The sequence below is a fragment of the Procambarus clarkii genome, chromosome 20 (genome assembly GCF_040958095.1).
Source record: "Procambarus clarkii isolate CNS0578487 chromosome 20, FALCON_Pclarkii_2.0, whole genome shotgun sequence".
In the NCBI taxonomy this organism is placed as follows: domain Eukaryota; kingdom Metazoa; phylum Arthropoda; class Malacostraca; order Decapoda; family Cambaridae; genus Procambarus; species Procambarus clarkii.
The window spans coordinates 43,638,338-43,654,964 of NC_091169.1; the positions used below are offsets into that span (position 1 = coordinate 43,638,338).

Here is a 16,627-nt window from a genome sequence, read left to right on the forward strand (position 1 = left end):
TTTTCATGCTACCTGTACGTCGAGTAGTGTACGCATTACGAGAGTAGGATTTGTTGCGTACACATGTGTACGCTTTACAGGCATTTATCTCACTGCGTAGACTACTGTATGCATCACAGGGATTGAACTCCTGCATGGAATTGTGTACGCACTTAAGTTTATTTTCAAGCTGAGCCCTGCGTCGAACAATGAACGCTGTACGAGGAATCTCTGAGAACTCCTACTCTGGCCCACCTCTGCTTTGACGAATAAAGACCCTTTGTGTTCACTATTGACTCCAGTACACATGGTGGGGGGGGGGGGGGGAGAGCTCGGCGCTCACTGTATGTGTTGTACTCAGCCAGCTCTCAAGGCTTTATTTTCCTCTCTTGTGGTCATCTTTGTGTTATTAAAATGAACTTGGAAAGTGCGACGTTTATACTACCAGCTTGGGCTAGTAGTGAGCTGGAAAGTACAAGGTCTACGCTTCCAGCTTGGGCTAGTTGTAAGCTGGAAAGTACAAGGTCTACTCTTCCAGCTTGGGCTAGTTGTAAGCTGGAAAGTACAAGGTCTACTCTTCCAGCTTGGGCTAGTTGTAAGCTGGAAAGTACAAGGTCTACACTACCAGCTTGGGCTAGTTGTAAGCTGGAAAGTACAAGGTCTGCTCTTCCAGCTTGGGCTAGTTGTAAGCTGGAAAGTACAAGGTCTGCTCTTCCAGCTTGGGCTAGTTGTAAGCTGGAAAGTACAAGGTCTGCTCTTCCAGCTTGGGCTAGTTGTAAGCTGGAAAGTACAAGGTCTGCTCTTCCAGCTTGGGCTAGTTGTAAGCTGGAAAGTACAAGGTCTACTCTTCCAGCTTGGACTAGTTATAAACAAATATGAGATGAACGGTTCGACAAAATATATGATGGTTGGGCATAAATATATCAAAGGGCTGGTATAATTGGACAGCCATGGCATTTATGGAAATATTTAATTAGATTTGGTAGTCATTGTAGTATTAATGATTACTTGGAATACCGCCAGTATTAGGTGTTCACCTGGGAGAGAGTGTTCACCTGTATTTACCTGTAGTGATTTCCGAGAGTTCTCCTACGTGATTTTAAAAAGCTGCCTTGGTGTGTTGTATTTCTCTCTCTCTCTCTCTCTCTCTCTCTCTCTCTCTCTCTCTCTCTCTCTCTCTCTCTCTCTCTCTCTCTCTCTCTCTCTCTCTCTCTCTCTCTCTCTCACCGGGCGATATTGCAAAAACATGCTCTGTGATTTATCTTGAAAATTTTAGATATATGCAAAGTATTTTTTTGTGTGTGTGTGCTTTAGTTTTTGAGTTTTAAATTAAATAAAGCCTGTGAGGTTAAATTGCAAACTTTCAGCTTTAATTTTAATTTCGTCCATGTCTGGTGACGTCATGGGGAACTACATCAGGGGAAAGCGCCAAGCCATTACGACTATAGGGCACTGGGAAGGGGTCAGGATTTGGGATGGGACGAGCGGAAGGAATGGCGAGCAACCACTTGGACGGTCGGGGATTGAACGCCGGCCTGCATGAAGCGAGACCGTCGCTCTAGGAGGCCTGACAGCTGAGTGGCCAGCGCTCGGGATTCGTAGTACTGAGGTTCCGGGTTCGATCCCCGGTGGAAGCGGAAACAAATGGGCAGAGTTTCTTTCACCCTGATGCACCTGTTCACCTAGTGGCGAGATCAGGAGAGGCAACAAATGTTCTAGAGTTGGTCAGGAGCGAGGATCAGAGCCCAGTAACTGTGCACATTTTCAAGAGAAAACTAGATCATTTTCCTCAAGAAGTGCCTGACCAACCGGGCTGTGGTGGATATGTGGGCCTGCGGGCCGCTCCAAGCAACAGCCTATTGGATCCAGCTCTCACAAGTCAAGCCTGGCCTCGGGCCGGGCTTGGGGAGTAGAAGAACTCCCAGAACCCCATCAACCAGGTATCAAACAGGTGAACTAATCCACCATGAGGCTAGGAAATCACACACAAATCGATTAAGGACAGTGTCACAAAATTAGACGTGTCAAAATCAACAGATTGGCCCTTTAATAAACAGGTACATGGTGTACTAAGCAGTAAATGGTCTGGCAGGCCACAAAAAAAGACCTCCGTAGTGCATGACCGAACACTGTCAGTTGTAAAGATAAATGCTTTTTCAATCGTCAGTTTAATCAAGAATTCCTTGCAGGATGTAGATGTGTCCAAGACCACCTGTAGTTAACGGTTCATGGCATAGTAGACTGGAGGAACTGTGTCACTTTCGTACTGCATGAAACCTCTATTTTTATTTTGTTTTAATGAAAACTGTCAATAAGTACGCCAGGATGACCTCGAAGGGGTGACCACGTTAAACTAAGGTCTGGCAAGTCCGCTGAACATGGCAGCAGTCTGGAGGTCAGGCAGAGTATCACCAGGGGAAAATACCTAGCGTCTGGTGATGTCTATATTGGTTAGACTTCAGACTTTCTGGTGATGTCCATGGAACTTAGACTTCAGACTTTCTGGTGATGTCTATGGAACTTAGACTTCAGGCTGGTGATGTCTAAGGAGCTTAGACTTCAGCCAGTCATCGTAGTCATAGAATTTGCAGCCAAATATGATGTCTATGCTAATGTCTCCAATTACTTTTGGTCCCCTACAATGGAGGGGACTGTATAAAAATAGGGATGTAATTACTATACGGCTCGCCCGAAATAATGTACATACCATGAAATTAAAGCTGAAAGCCTGCACTGTAACCTCAAAAGCTTTGTTGCATTTCACATTGACAGTACCGGAGTGCAGAGGCAACGCAACATTGTCTCACTCTCCATATACTTAACCCTTTGGCTGCTAAGAATGCTTGTAAGTTTTTTTTGGGTAGTTATACAATGCTAATCACATTTTAAACAGTAAGGTAGTGGCAGTGAGTTAACATATGATATTCAGGCGAGGAGTCACAATAACGTGGCTGAAGAATGTTGACCAGACCACAGACTAGAAGGTGAAGGGACGACGACGTTTCGGTCCGTCCTGGACCATTCTACTTCCTCATCACAATCGACTTGAGAATGGTCCAGGACTGACCAAAACGTCGTCGTCCCTTCACCTTCTAGTATGTGGTCTGGTCAACGACATATAATATTGTTAATCAAGTACATATGCTTGCAGTTCAAATAGCCCCAAGGAAAGCACATATGGAAACATACTGTCCCATTTAATTCATTAGTTTCAAGTGTAAAAAAAAACATTCAGGAGCCTAGGGGTTAAGGCTGCACAGTCTGTCATGTGTAAGGTCTTGAACATCTTTCAGAAGTTTATCGAGACATTTCTTACGTTGATCACTCTAGCCTACGCCGTTGGTGATAGCAATTAGATGGGAACTTCAGGTAGCAGCTTTTTTTTATGAATTTAGGCTCTTTACCATTTTGTGTATTCATAACATGTTGAATCAATATTGCATAGTTATTATATTGAATCAAAATATTCCTAACTGTGTGTGTGTGTGTGTGTGTGTGTGTGTGTGTATATATATATATGTGTATATATATATATATATATACATATATATATATATATATATATATATATATATATATATATATATATATATTATATATATATATATATATATATATATATATATATTATATATATATATATATATATATATATATATATTATATATATATAATATATATATATATATATTATATATATATTATATATATATATATATATATATATATATATATATATATATATATATATATATATATTATATATATATAATATATATATATATATATATTATATATATATTATATATATATATATATATATATATATATATATATATATATATATATATATATATATATATATATATATATATATATATATAGAGTGTGTGTGTTTTTATGTTATATTTGAATAGCATTTTCGAAAGATAAAAATAAAACAGTATCTTTTGAGGTAACTTGAGTGGAAAATATATATTTTTAAGCGACGATGAAGAGTGGAGGCAGGAGGCAGGAGGCACAGGGCAAGAGGCAGGAGGCAGGAGGCACAGGGCAAGAGGCAGGAGGCAGGAGGCACAGGGCAAGAGGCAGGAGGCACAGGACAAGAGGCAGGAGGCACAGGGCAAGAGGCAGGAGGCAGGAGGCACAGGGCAAGAGGCAGGAGGCACAGGGCAAGAGGCAGGAGGTACAGGGCAAGAGGCAGGAGGTACAGGGCAGGAGGCAGGAGGTACAGGGCAGGAGGCAGGAGGTACAGGGCAAGAGGCAGGAGGTACAGGGCAGGAGGCAGGAGGTACAGGGCAAGAGGCAGGAGGCAGGAGGTACAGGGCAGGAGGAAGGAGGTACAGGGCAGGAGGCAGGAGGTACAGGGCAAGAGGCAGGAGGCAGGAGGAACAGGGCAGGAGGCAGGAGGTACAGGGCAGGAGGCAGGAGGTACAGGGCAGGAGGCAGGAGGTACAGGGCAAGAGGCAGGAGGCAGGAAGTACAGGGCAGGAGGCAGGAGGTACAGGACAGGAGGCAGGAGGTACAGGGCAGGAGGCAGGAGGTACAGGGCAGGAGGCAGGAGGTACAGGGCAGGAGGCAGGAGGTACAGGGCAGGAGGCAGGAGGTACAGGGCAGGAGGCAGGAGGTACAGGGCAGGAGGCAGGAGGTACAGGGCAGGAGGCAGGAGGTACAGGGCAGGAGGCAGGAGGTACAGGGCAGGAGGCAGGAGGTACAGGGCAGGAGGCAGGAGGCACAGGGCAGGAGGCAGGAGGCACTGGGCAGGAGGCAGGAGGTACAGGGCAAGAGGCAGGAGGCAGGAGGCACAGGGCAGGAGGCAGGAGGCACAGGGCAGGAGGCAGGAGGTACAGGGCAAGAGGCAGGAGGCAGGAGCCACAGGGCAGGAGGCAGGAGGCACAGGGCAAGAGTACTCCACAAAACCCACTATTGAAAGAGCTTGATAATAATTGGTATGAAAAACCCCGCGCACTGGGGAGTATTTTTAGCAACACATCGCTGCATTTTTTTCAGTGTTGAGTCTTAGGATTTATTGAATGCAAAAAAATAAAAAATATATAAACACATTTTATACATAAAACTAAAGTTTGTATGTAGCTTGAGTTTTGGGTCGTTGGTCCCGCCTCTTAACTATTAACCGGTACACAGATTCCCGAGCCTATTGGGCTATCATATCTACATTTGAAACTGTGTATGGAGTCTGCCTCCACCAGGCAGACACACACACACACACACTGTGTGTTCTGGAGTACGCAGCTCCAGCATGGAGTCCGTATCTCGTCAATCTCAAGACGAAATTGGAGAAGGTTCAGAGAGATGCCACCAGACTAGTACCCGAGCTGAGGGGTAGGATCTACGAGGAGTGACTACGGGAACAAAACCTCACGTCGCTTAAAGACAGATGAGTTAGGGGAGACATGATCACCACATACAACATTCTCAGAAAAAGTCATAGAGTAGATAAAGTGAGTTTAACACGAGAGGCACACGCGCTAGGGGACACAGATGGAAATTGAGTGCCCAAATGAGCCATCGAGACATTAGAAGGAACTTCTTAAATGTCAGAGTAGTGACAGATGGAATGCATTAGGCAGTGATGTAGTGGAGGTCAATGGTCCCGCCTCTCGACTGTCAAAGAGCCTAACCTCAACCCTTGCAAGCACAACTAGGTGAGTATAACTAGGCGAGTACAGTAGTAGTTATCTTGTTTGGGCGTGAACTCTTTTTTTGGACTCTTGGACCTTCCGATCCACTCTTTGTAGTGGTCTTGTGGCGCTGGTGTCTTTATCTTGCGGCTATTTTCCTGTGTTGGGCCTTGCGGAGTTTGAAGGAAATTGGAGTATACCTGGGATATGTGCAGTATACCTGGGATATATGAAGCATTTGACCAGCCCCGGGATGCCACCCACAACAGTCGACTAACACCCAGGTTCATAATTACGGCTGGGTGAAAAGAGGCAATGGGTGTAAAGAGACTTGCACATACGTCTCCCCTTGCCTGGGTTATCTCTCTCTCTCTCTCTCTCTCTCTCTCTCTCTCTCTCTCTCTCTCTCTCTCTCTCTCTCTCTCCCTCCCTCCCTCTCTCTCCCTCTCTCTCTCTCTCTCTCTCTCTCTCTCTCTCTCTCTCTCTCTCTCTCTCTCTCTCTCTCTCTCTCTCTCTCTCTCTCTCTGTCTCTCTCTGTTTCTCTCTGTCTCTCTCTCTCTCTCTCTCTCTCTCTCTCTCTCTCTCTCTCTCTCTCTCTCTCTCCCTCTCTCTCTCTCTCTCTCTCTCTCTCTCTCTCTCTCTCTCTCTCTCTCTCTCTCTCTCTCTCTCTCTCTCTCTCTCTCTCTCTCTCTCTCTCTCACACACACACACAGGTGGGGGCTTCGTGGCAGAGTGGACAGCTCCTTCGGACCGCTTCCTGGGGATGTGTGCGTATGTGTCAAAGAAATATATGTAGTAGAGTAAAAAAAAAATGGTTAGAAAGTCGGGGTTCAAGAGCTAATACCTCGATTCTGCCGATACAACTAGTATATAAACACTGTGTATGTCTGTGTTTGTAATATAAATTTTTTTTTGTGTGTTAGCAATTCCTGCTGTTGTATAGCCATGCTCTCCATGCAGCTTCGTCATTTGAATATAGATTGGCAAGTAATGATCTAGTCGACGGAGTCCTTATCGAAGTGGGATTGATCTGAGGGAAGGTAAGGCATCTTGGACCCTCCGTCAGGGGACCTGAAGGGTGGGTGTGGGAGGTGTGTTAAGGGCGCAGGTGAGGGAGGTGTGTTAAGGGCGCAGGTGTGTACTGTGCTTGACTGTCACCGGCTCGTTAAGGTCACAGGTGTTTTCTTGTCACTTGTTTGGCGGCGCCGACTCCTGGTCCACCAAAGGATTGTCAGCCTGGCCTCAGGATTTGACAGGCGTCAAATTGGCAAGTAGTTTTGGCCTAACCAGAGGTAACCCACCAAGCCCGATGCTCAATGGAGCGAGAAACGTCAGTATTACGGTGCTTTTAATCTCACCGTAGCACCGGGATTTTGACGCTCTGGTCTACAGTAAACTATAGACCTTATGTAAACTATAAACATTATGTAATTCACGCAGCTGGGCCTTGTGGAGGTGCCTCAAGCAGCCCGGCCTTCCATCCCATGCTTTACGAAATCGACCAATTCAATTTCTTACTTTTGGTCGATTCCAAATCGACCAAAAATACCATTTTTTACGGATTGGCAAGTCAAGAAAATGGACCGGTTCTGTACTTATGAGGTGAGGAGATTAATGCGTTCTCCTCATTTAATTATGAGGAGAAAACACCAAGTCAGTGAGGTATATTGTAGTTAGAAGGGATACGAGGACAGGGACTGGTCCGGTTTAGTTACGGCCTCGCGACCTGCAGGTCTGCGTTCGATCCTTGACGGTCAGAGTGGTTGGGTACCGGTCTTTTCCCCCTCCTGTGAGAGGAGGAGAAGGAGGAGGAGGAGTGTCCTGGCCTTGGTCGGGTCTGGGGTCGAGTGGGACACTTGATTAGTATTGTGTAATTGAATACGCTTAATTAGCCTTTGCTTAGCAGCAGCAGGTGGGACCTGAGGCCTCCTGCCTCCTCCTGCCTCCTTGGCGAGGTCACCAGGCCTCCTGCCTCCTCCTCCTTACTCCTTGGCGAGGTCACCAGGTCTCCTGCCTCCTCCTTACTCCTTGGCGAGGTCACCAGGTCTCCTGCCTCCTCCTTACTCCTTGACGAGGTCACCAGGCCTCCTGCCTCCTCCTTACTCCTTGATGACGTCACCAGGCCTCCTGCCTCCTTACTCCTTGATGAGGTCACCAGGTCTCCTGCCTCCTCCTTACTCCTTGGCGAGGTCACCAGGTCTCCTGCCTCCTCCTCCTTACTCCTTGATGAGGTCACCAGGTCTCCTGCCTCCTGCCTCCTTGACGAGGTCACCAGGTCTCCTGCCTCCTGCCTCCTTACTCCTTGATGAGGTCACCAGGCCTCCTGCCTCCTCCTTACTCCTTGATGAGGTCACCAGGTCTCCTGCCTCCTGCCTCCTTACTCCTTGATGAGGTCACCAGGCCTCCTGCCTCCTCCTCCTTACTCCTTGATGAGGTCACCAGGTCTCCTGCCTCCTTACTCCTTGATGAGGTCACCAGGCCTCCTGCCTCCTCCTTACTCCTTGATGAGGTCACCAGGTCTCCTGCCTCCTGCCTCCTTACTCCTTGATGAGGTCACCAGGCCTCCTGCCTCCTTACTCCTTGATGAGGTCACCAGGTCTCCTGCCTCCTCCTTACTCCTTGGCGAGGTCACCAGGTCTCCTGCCTCCTTACTCCTTGATGAGGTCACCAGGTCTCCTGCCTCCTCCTTACTCCTTGGCGAGGTCACCAGGTCTCCTGCCTCCTCCTTATTCCTTGGCGAGGTCACCAGGTCTCCTGCCTCCTCCTTACTCCTTGGCGAGGTCACCAGGTCTCCTGCCTCCTCCTCCTTACTCCTTGACGAGGTCACCAGGCCTCCTGCCTCCTCCTCCTTACTCCTTGGCGAGGTCACCAGGCCTCCTGCCTCCTCCTTACTCCTTGGCGAGGTCACCAGGTCTCCTGCCTCCTCCTTACTCCTTGATGAGGTCACCAGGTCTCCTGCCTCCTCCTCCTTACTCCTTGATGAGGTCACCAGGTCTCCTGCCTCCTCCTTACTCCTTGGCGAGGTCACCAGGCCTCCTGCCTCCTCCTCCTTACTCCTTGGCGAGGTCACCAGGTCTCCTGCCTCCTCCTTACTCCTTGGCGAGGTAACCAGGCCTCCTGCCTCCTCCTCCTTACTCCTTGATGAGGTCACCAGGCCTCCTGCCTCCTCCTCCTTACTCCTTGATGAGGTCACCAGGCCTCCTGCCTCCTCCTTACTCCTTGGCGAGGTCACCAGGCCTCCTACCTCCTCCTCCTTACTCCTTGATGAGGTCACCAGGCCTCCTGCCTCCTCCTTACTCCTTGATGAGGTCACCAGGCCTCCTGCCTCCTCCTTACTCCTTGGCGAGGTCACCAGGCCTCCTGCCTCCTCCTCCTTACTCCTTGGCGAGGTCACCAGGTCTCCTGCCTCCTCCTCCTTACTCCTTGGCGAGGTCACCAGGCCTCCTGCCTCCTCCTCCTTACTCCTTGATGAGGTCACCAGGCCTCCTGCCTCCTCCTCCTTACTCCTTGATGAGGTCACCAGGCCTCCTGCCTCCTCCTTACTCCTTGGCGAGGTCACCAGGCCTCCTGCCTCCTCCTCCTTACTCCTTGATGAGGTCACCAGGTCTCCTGCCTCCTCCTTACTCCTTGACGAGGTCACCAGGCCTCCTGCCTCCTCCTTACTCCTTGGCGAGGTCACCAGGTCTCCTGCCTCCTCCTTACTCCTTGGCGAGGTCACCAGGTCTCCTGCCTCCTCCTTACTTCTTGGCGAGGTCACCAGGTTTCCTGCCTCCTCCTCCTTACTCCTTGACGAGGTCACCAGGCCTCCTGCCTCCTCCTCCTTACTCCTTGACGAGGTCACCAGGTCTCCTGCCTCCTCCTTACTCCTTGACGAGGTCACCAGGTCTCCTGCCTCCTCCTCCTTACTCCTTGACGAGGTCACCAGGTCTCCTGCCTCCTCCTCCTTACTCCTTGACGAGGTCACCAGGTCTCCTGCCTCCTCCTCCTTACTCCTTGACGAGGTCACCAGGCCTCCTGCCTCCTCCTCCTTACTCCTTGACGAGGTCACCAGGTCTCCTGCCTCCTGCCTCCTTACTCCTTGACGAGGTCACCAGGTCTCCTGCCTCCTCCTCCTTACTCCTTGACGAGGTCACCAGGTCTCCTGCCTCCTCCTCCTTACTCCTTGACGAGGTCACCAGGTCTCCTGCCTCCTCCTCCTTACTCCTTGACGAGGTCACCAGGTCTCCTGCCTCCTCCTCCTTACTCCTTGACGAGGTCACCAGGTCTCCTGCCTCCTCCTCCTTACTCCTTGACGAGGTCACCAGGCCTCCTGCCTCCTCCTTACTCCTTGACGAGGTCACCAGGTCTCCTGCCTCCTCCTCCTTACTCCTTGACGAGGTCACCAGGCCTCCTGCCTCCTCCTTACTCCTTGACGAGGTCACCAGGTCTCCTGCCTCCTCCTCCTTACTCCTTGACGAGGTCACCAGGTCTCCTGCCTCCTCCTCCTTACTCCTTGACGAGGTCACCAGGTCTCCTGCCTCCTCCTCCTTACTCCTTGACGAGGTCACCAGGCCTCCTGCCTCCTCCTTACTCCTTGACGAGGTCACCAGGTCTCCTGCCTCCTCCTCCTTACTCCTTGACGAGGTCACCAGGTCTCCTGCCTCCTCCTCCTTACTCCTTGACGAGGTCACCAGTTCTCCTGCCTCCTCCTCCTTACTCCTTCACAAGGTCACCAGGTCTCCTCTCTTCCTAATGTTGTTTTCTGTGCAACAGCCACGATAGGTCAGGTTCTTTACGGAGTGGCAGAGTGAGAGAACGCGCTGCACTGAGTGTTGTTGCATCATGGCAGAACAAGACCGGTTGCAACACCATTTTACAATATACTCGCTTAATGTAATGTTTTGAAGCAAATACTTGCAGAGGCAAATCATAATTTGCCGACAACCTTACCTTAATTACTCAATATAGACATGAACAGCTCCACAAGGGCCGTGGTATCCACAATAGCGTGATATAATAAATACTTCATTTGATATATCACGCTATTGTGATTTCTGTGTGTATTGTGTAGTGTGTCAATAAAGATATCTTGTTAATATACGTAAGTAGTTTGCCTAAGAGTATGCAAGTATTCTCTAAACTCACGCTTTAATGCTTAACCAACTGACTTTATATACTGGCGTACACATACGCCAGTACATATTTACTGGCTGACACCATACACAGCTTCAAGCGTAGATATGATAGAGCCCAGTAGGCTCATGAACCTGTATATTAGTTGACTGACAGTTGAGAGGCGGGACCAAAGGGCCAGAGCTCAACCCCCGCAAGCACAACTAGGTAAGTACATATGTAATAGATGAACACAATGACCATATTAATAGAGTGTGTTCTATTGTACATTTAACACGATCAAGTGTTTAGTAAGGAAAAACTTGCGAATTCGTGCATGTGAATGTAATATAATTATATTGGGTTAGTGTTGGACTGGAAACGTGGTTCCTATCCGCTGCCAAATACGGTAATTAATCCCTCGATGGTATTAAGTGGAGTGTCGTATTTTTTGGGGTTTAAGACTCTGTCTTTTGAGTTTCAGCTTCATCCAATCTTCTATAATGCCTAAAAAGGTTCATGTAGATCCTGTCTATATAATTTTTTTTTTTTTGCAAACAGCTTGCGTGGAGAGGCATTAAGTGGTTTGCTGTATAGTGACCAAGCTTGGGACCAGGTCGCTACTCAGGACGTGTTCCGGGGACCAGGTCGCTACTCAGGACGTGTTCCGGGGGACCTGGTCGCCCCTCAGGACGTGTTCCGGGAACCTGGTCGCCCCTCAGGACGTGTTCCGGAGACCAGGTCGCCCCTCAGGACGTGTTCCGGGGACCAGGTCGCTACTCAGGACGTGTTCCGGGGACCAGGTCGCCCCTCAGGACGTGTTCCGGGGGACCTAGTCGCCCCTCAGGACGCGTTCCGGAGACCTGGTCGCCCCTCAGGACGTGTTCCGGAGACCAGGTCGCCCCTCAGGACGTGTTCCGGAGACCAGGTCGCCAGTCAGGACGTGTTCCGGAGATCAGGTCGCCCCTCAGGACGTGTTCCGGAGATCAGGTCGCCCCTCAGGACGTGTTCCGGGGACCTGGTCGCCCCTCGGGACGTGTTCCGGGGACCTGGTCGCCCCTCGGGACGTGTTCCGGGGACCTGGTCGCCCCTCGGGACGTGTTCCGGAGACCAGGTCGCCCCTCAGGACGTGTTCCGGAGACCTGGTCGCCCCTCGGGACGTGTTCCGGAGACCAGGTCGCCCCTCAGGACGTGTTCCGGGGACCTGGTCGCCCCTCAGGACTGTGTTCCTGAAGAACACCAAAAAGGACGCACGTCGTCGCTCCAGAGGAAGAAAGTTATTTGTGACTTACGGAGAAGAACTTGGGAGGAGCTTCGTGAGTGAAGTGTAAGAAAGCTGTGGGAGGACGATTGGTGACATTTTTTAAATTGTGGCAGCGAGTAGGAGCGACCTGAATCCAGTGGGGGTTGTCGTGCCCTGAGGCATCACGGCGGTGAATCCTGCCAGAGGATTGTGTGGGGTAGGTGTACCTGATTGGCACCTGTGGCGTGACCCTTCTCACGCACGTCCAGATTGAGAGGAGCTGATTAGTGGCCGTCAAAAGAGAGTTGTGTGGGTGACTTAGCAGAGCGCAATATTTGGACGTCGTGCGACAAGTCTGTATCTCTATAATTTGTGGTAAGAGCTTAGTCAACAGCCATCTGTTGCTTGTTGCAGGGAGATAGTGTGCCCAGCGATCTTGTATAGTGTTTATGAATGCAAATTAGAATGTCTGTGGAGATAATGAAATGATATAATGAGTTTAAGGTGAATTGGCATAATGAAGGCGGGAGCGACGCATGCTTACTCGGCCGGGGTCAGTGGCTGACTGAGGGGGAAGGACGGAGATTTTCGGTGTGGACTCGTCCAGGTAGGGGAGTACCCCCACAGTAGGGGCCGGCGTGCGACAAATGTAATTGTGAGAATTTTGTTTGGTAAATGTTATTTGTGTTTCGATTAGGAGGATATAGTATATTATTTTGTGGTAATGGAATTACAGGTTCATATATAATGGACGTGATGCGTCCAGAGTTGGTGTAGCAGTGGTACAAGGTGGACACTAGTTGTCATAAAATAATGTAGCAGTGATATAGAAGGACTTAATTTGATGATCCACTGATGGATGGTCCCAGTAATGATTCCCAGGATGATCAATCGCTACAGAGGAGACCTGTTGTGAAGCGAGAGTAGCTCATCTTCCGGATGAGATACAGAGGGTTATGAGGGCATCATTATATGTTTGAGTGGTGGAGGGATACATGTAGTATACCTGATACATGCTACATGAATCGTTGAGCCCCATTCTCCATTATTAAGTCCATTACCGGGTGACTCTCCAGTGTGCGAGCTCCGCTGGTGTTAGTAGCGGAGCTCGCACACTGGATTAATTAATATTTGGATTAATTCTCGTCTCAAAACGTGAATTTTTTTACCTCTGGTGATGACAGAGAGAACTAGTGAGATTTGGCACGTGTGAAATTGGAAGAGATTTTGCTAAATTCAGAAGAGTCAAAACACATGGTTTACAGACCAGTGCACGTGTGTACAGACCAGGGGATAGGTCCAATTTATAATTAAAGGAATCTCAACGACGAGGGGGGGGACCAAGATAACAGAGTATCTTGAGTAAAATAGTCTTGTAGGCAAGATTTTAAGATACAGCATTTTAAGATATAACTTTACCCATATTTGTAAATATGGATAAAAGTATGAGGCAGATCTAAGACGGCCAGTAGATCTAAGAACATAAGAATATAAGAACAAGGTAACTGCAGAAGGCCTATTGGCCCATACGAGGCAGCTCCTATTTATAACCACCCAATCCCACTCATATACATGTCCAACCCACGTTTGAAAACGCCGTTGAATCTGGATGTCGTTGTTCAGTACTAATGTACACATTGATATTATTCTCTGTATTATCCTTTTTCTCTGTTCCCTTTTTCTCCTACCCCTCTTCCACCTGTTGCCCCTCTCTCTCTTCCTCCTTCCCCTCTTCCTCCTTCCCCTCTTCGTTCTTCTCCTCCTCCTACCCAACACCTTCCCTCTCACAAAGCAATATTCGCCTTCAGCGAGGTGCGCGGCAGACTGCTGGAGGGTTGCTGTAAATATTTAGGTTAGGTTAATGGTTAATGGGGTCCAACAGGTAAGGGGCAGTAATGGTCCCCGAAGGCAGCCATTACCTTGTTATACCGGACACCGCCTCATAACGCATCACAAAATCCTGAATTAACCGCGCAAGACAATGAGGAAATTATGAGGGAAAAAAGAACATGGTAACTTTAGTCGGTAAGGCAAGTTCTTCTTAAACAAGATCTTGTAAGCAATGGGCTGTTAAGTTGTCATTGTTTACATCTGACGATGATAAGTTTATTTGTAAGTAGCCAAGCGAAGGTGATCACAATTGCAAGAATATTTACAGGTTAAAGGATGTTGAAGTACCATCTTATGATGGTATTTCTTAGTCATTACTACTTAAAGAGTGGAATTTTGTTGCACACTAACAGCTTCATTCAAAGCTGGAGCACTTGCTGGCCTGCAGAACAAGCACAGACCTTTCACCTCCGAATCCACTCTATTAGCCGCCTAAATTATTACGACCGTTCAAAGTCCCACAACTTGAGCTGCCTTTAGCGCAGCTGAAAGAGATGCATCATAATTTACATCTGGAAAATATTACAGGGACTGGTTACAAATGTGTGACTGGAATACCTTCAGGCGAGACCTGGCAGGCATGATAGCATTGCCTCCATAGCACCACGTCTGGATCATAACAGCCTCATGAATCAAGTTATCACGTCAAGCCCGGCCCCAGGCTGAGCTTTGGGAGTAGAACAACTCTGAAACGGCTCCAGGTAAGGCCAGGTAATTCCCAAAACAATTAAGAGTGCAAGGCTTTTTTTAACACCTTTTTCTTCAAGATGTAAATGGTATTATTACCAGGCTTCTCTGTGTGTGTTCAGGAGGAGGAGGATGGATAAATTCTTAGTCTGATCAATCGGGTTGTCATTACCTACGTCAGAGGTGTCCAACAGTTTGGTTGAAAAGATTATTTACCCGGAAGCCTCGTCAGAGACCTCTGTGTGTGTACTCACCTAGTTGTGCTTGCGGGGGTTGAGCTTTGACTCCTTGGTCCCCGCCTCTCAACTGTCAATCAACTGGTGTACAGATTCCTGAGCCTACTGGGCTCTATCATATCTACATTTGAAACTGTGTATGGAGTCAGCCTCCACCACATCACTTCCTAGTGCATTCCATCCGTTAACTACTCTGACACTAAAAAAAAGTTCCTTCTAACGCCTCTGTGGCTCATGTGGGTACTCAGTTTCCACCTGTGTCCCCTTGTTCGCGTCCCACCAGTGTTGAATAGTTTATCCTTGTTTACCCGGTCGATTCCCCTGAGGATTTTGTAGGTTGTGATCATGTCTCCCCTTACTCTTCTGTTTTCCAGTGTCGTAAGGTGCATTTCCCGCAGCCTTTCCTCGTAATTCGTGCCTCTTAGTTCTGGGACCAGTCTAGTGCCATACCTTTGAACTTTTTTCAGCTTCGTCTTGTGCTTGACAAAGCACAAGCTTTGTGTGTGTGTGTGTGTGTGTGTGTGTGTGTGTTTACTAGTTGTGTTTTTTACGGGGGTTGAGCTTTGCTCTTTCGGCCCGCCTCTCAACTGTCAATCAACTGTTTACTAACTACTTTTTTTTTTTTTTTTTTTTTTTTTTTTTTTTCACACCACACACACACCCCAGGAAGCAGCCCGTGACAGCTGACTAACTCCCAGGTACCTATTTACTGCTAGGTAACAGGGGCATTCAGGGGGAAAGAAACTTTGCCCATTTGTTTCTGCCTCGTGCTGGAATCGAACCCGCGCCACAGAATTACGAATCCTGCGCGCTATCCACCAGGCTACGAGGCCCCCACACCCCCGGGTGTGTGTGTGTGTGTGTGTGTGTGTGTGTGTGTGTGTGTGTGTGTGTGTGTTAACTAGTTGTGTGTTTGCGGGGGTTGAGCTTTGCTCTTTCGGCCCGCCTCTCAACTGTCAATCAACTGTTTACTAACTACTTTTTTTTTCCCACACCACACACACACACACACACACACACACCCAGGAAGCAGCCCATGACAGCTGACTAACTCCCAGGTACCTATTTACTGCTAGGTAACAGGGGCACTTAGGGTGAAAGAAACTTTGCCCATTTGTTTCTGCCTCGTGCGGGAATCGAACCCGCGCCACAGAATTACGAGTCCTGCGCGCTATCCACCAGGCTACGAGGCCCCTTAGCTTGTGTGTGTGTGTGTGTGTGTGTGTGTGTGTGTGTGTGTGTGTGTGTGTGTGTGTGTGTGTGCGCGCGCTTGTGTGTGCATGTGCGTGCGTGTGAGGATGTAATCCAGCTTGGAAGAGACATGACATTAATTGAAAGTCGAAAGTTGCGTGGGTGAGGCAAGGTTGCGTGCGGTGTCCGCTGTAGTTGAGAGAGAGAGAGAGAGAGAGAGAGAGAGAGAGAGAGAGAGAGAGAGAGAGAGAGAGAGAGAGAGGGGGGGGGGGAGGGGGGGTGCACCTGATTAGTGGAAGCAAGATCTTAATCCTCTACCTTGTAAATTCGGACAAGCTACCACCAGCTCCCCGACTCTTGTTCACTGCAGTTATATCAACCTCCCTACAACCACAACCTCCCTACAACCACAACCTCCCTACAACCACAACCTCCCTACAACCACAACCTCCCTACAACCACAACCTCCCTACAACCACAACCTCCCTACAACCACAACCTCCCTACAACCACAACCTCCCTACAACCACAACCTCCCTACAACCACAACCTCCCTACAACCACAACCTCCCTACAACCACAACCTCCCTACAACCACAACCTCCCTACAACCACAACCTCCCTACAACCACAACCTCCCTACAACCACAACCTCCCTACAACCACAA

The 16,627-nt window shown here is 48.7% G+C and overlaps 1 protein-coding gene across 1 annotated transcript; it reads right to left on the bottom strand.

The window, feature by feature from the left end:
• Positions 1–8,115: 8,115 nt before the first annotated feature.
• LOC138366859 (Kruppel-like factor 18) lies at positions 8,116–10,863 on the bottom strand. The gene is made up of 2 exons (XM_069328146.1): positions 10,808–10,863; positions 8,116–9,487 (listed from the first exon to the last, which is right to left on the bottom strand). The coding sequence occupies exons 1-2, from the start codon at positions 10,861–10,863 to the stop codon at positions 8,116–8,118; spliced, it is 1,428 nt and encodes a 475-aa protein (XP_069184247.1).
• Positions 10,864–16,627: the final 5,764 nt, after the last annotated feature.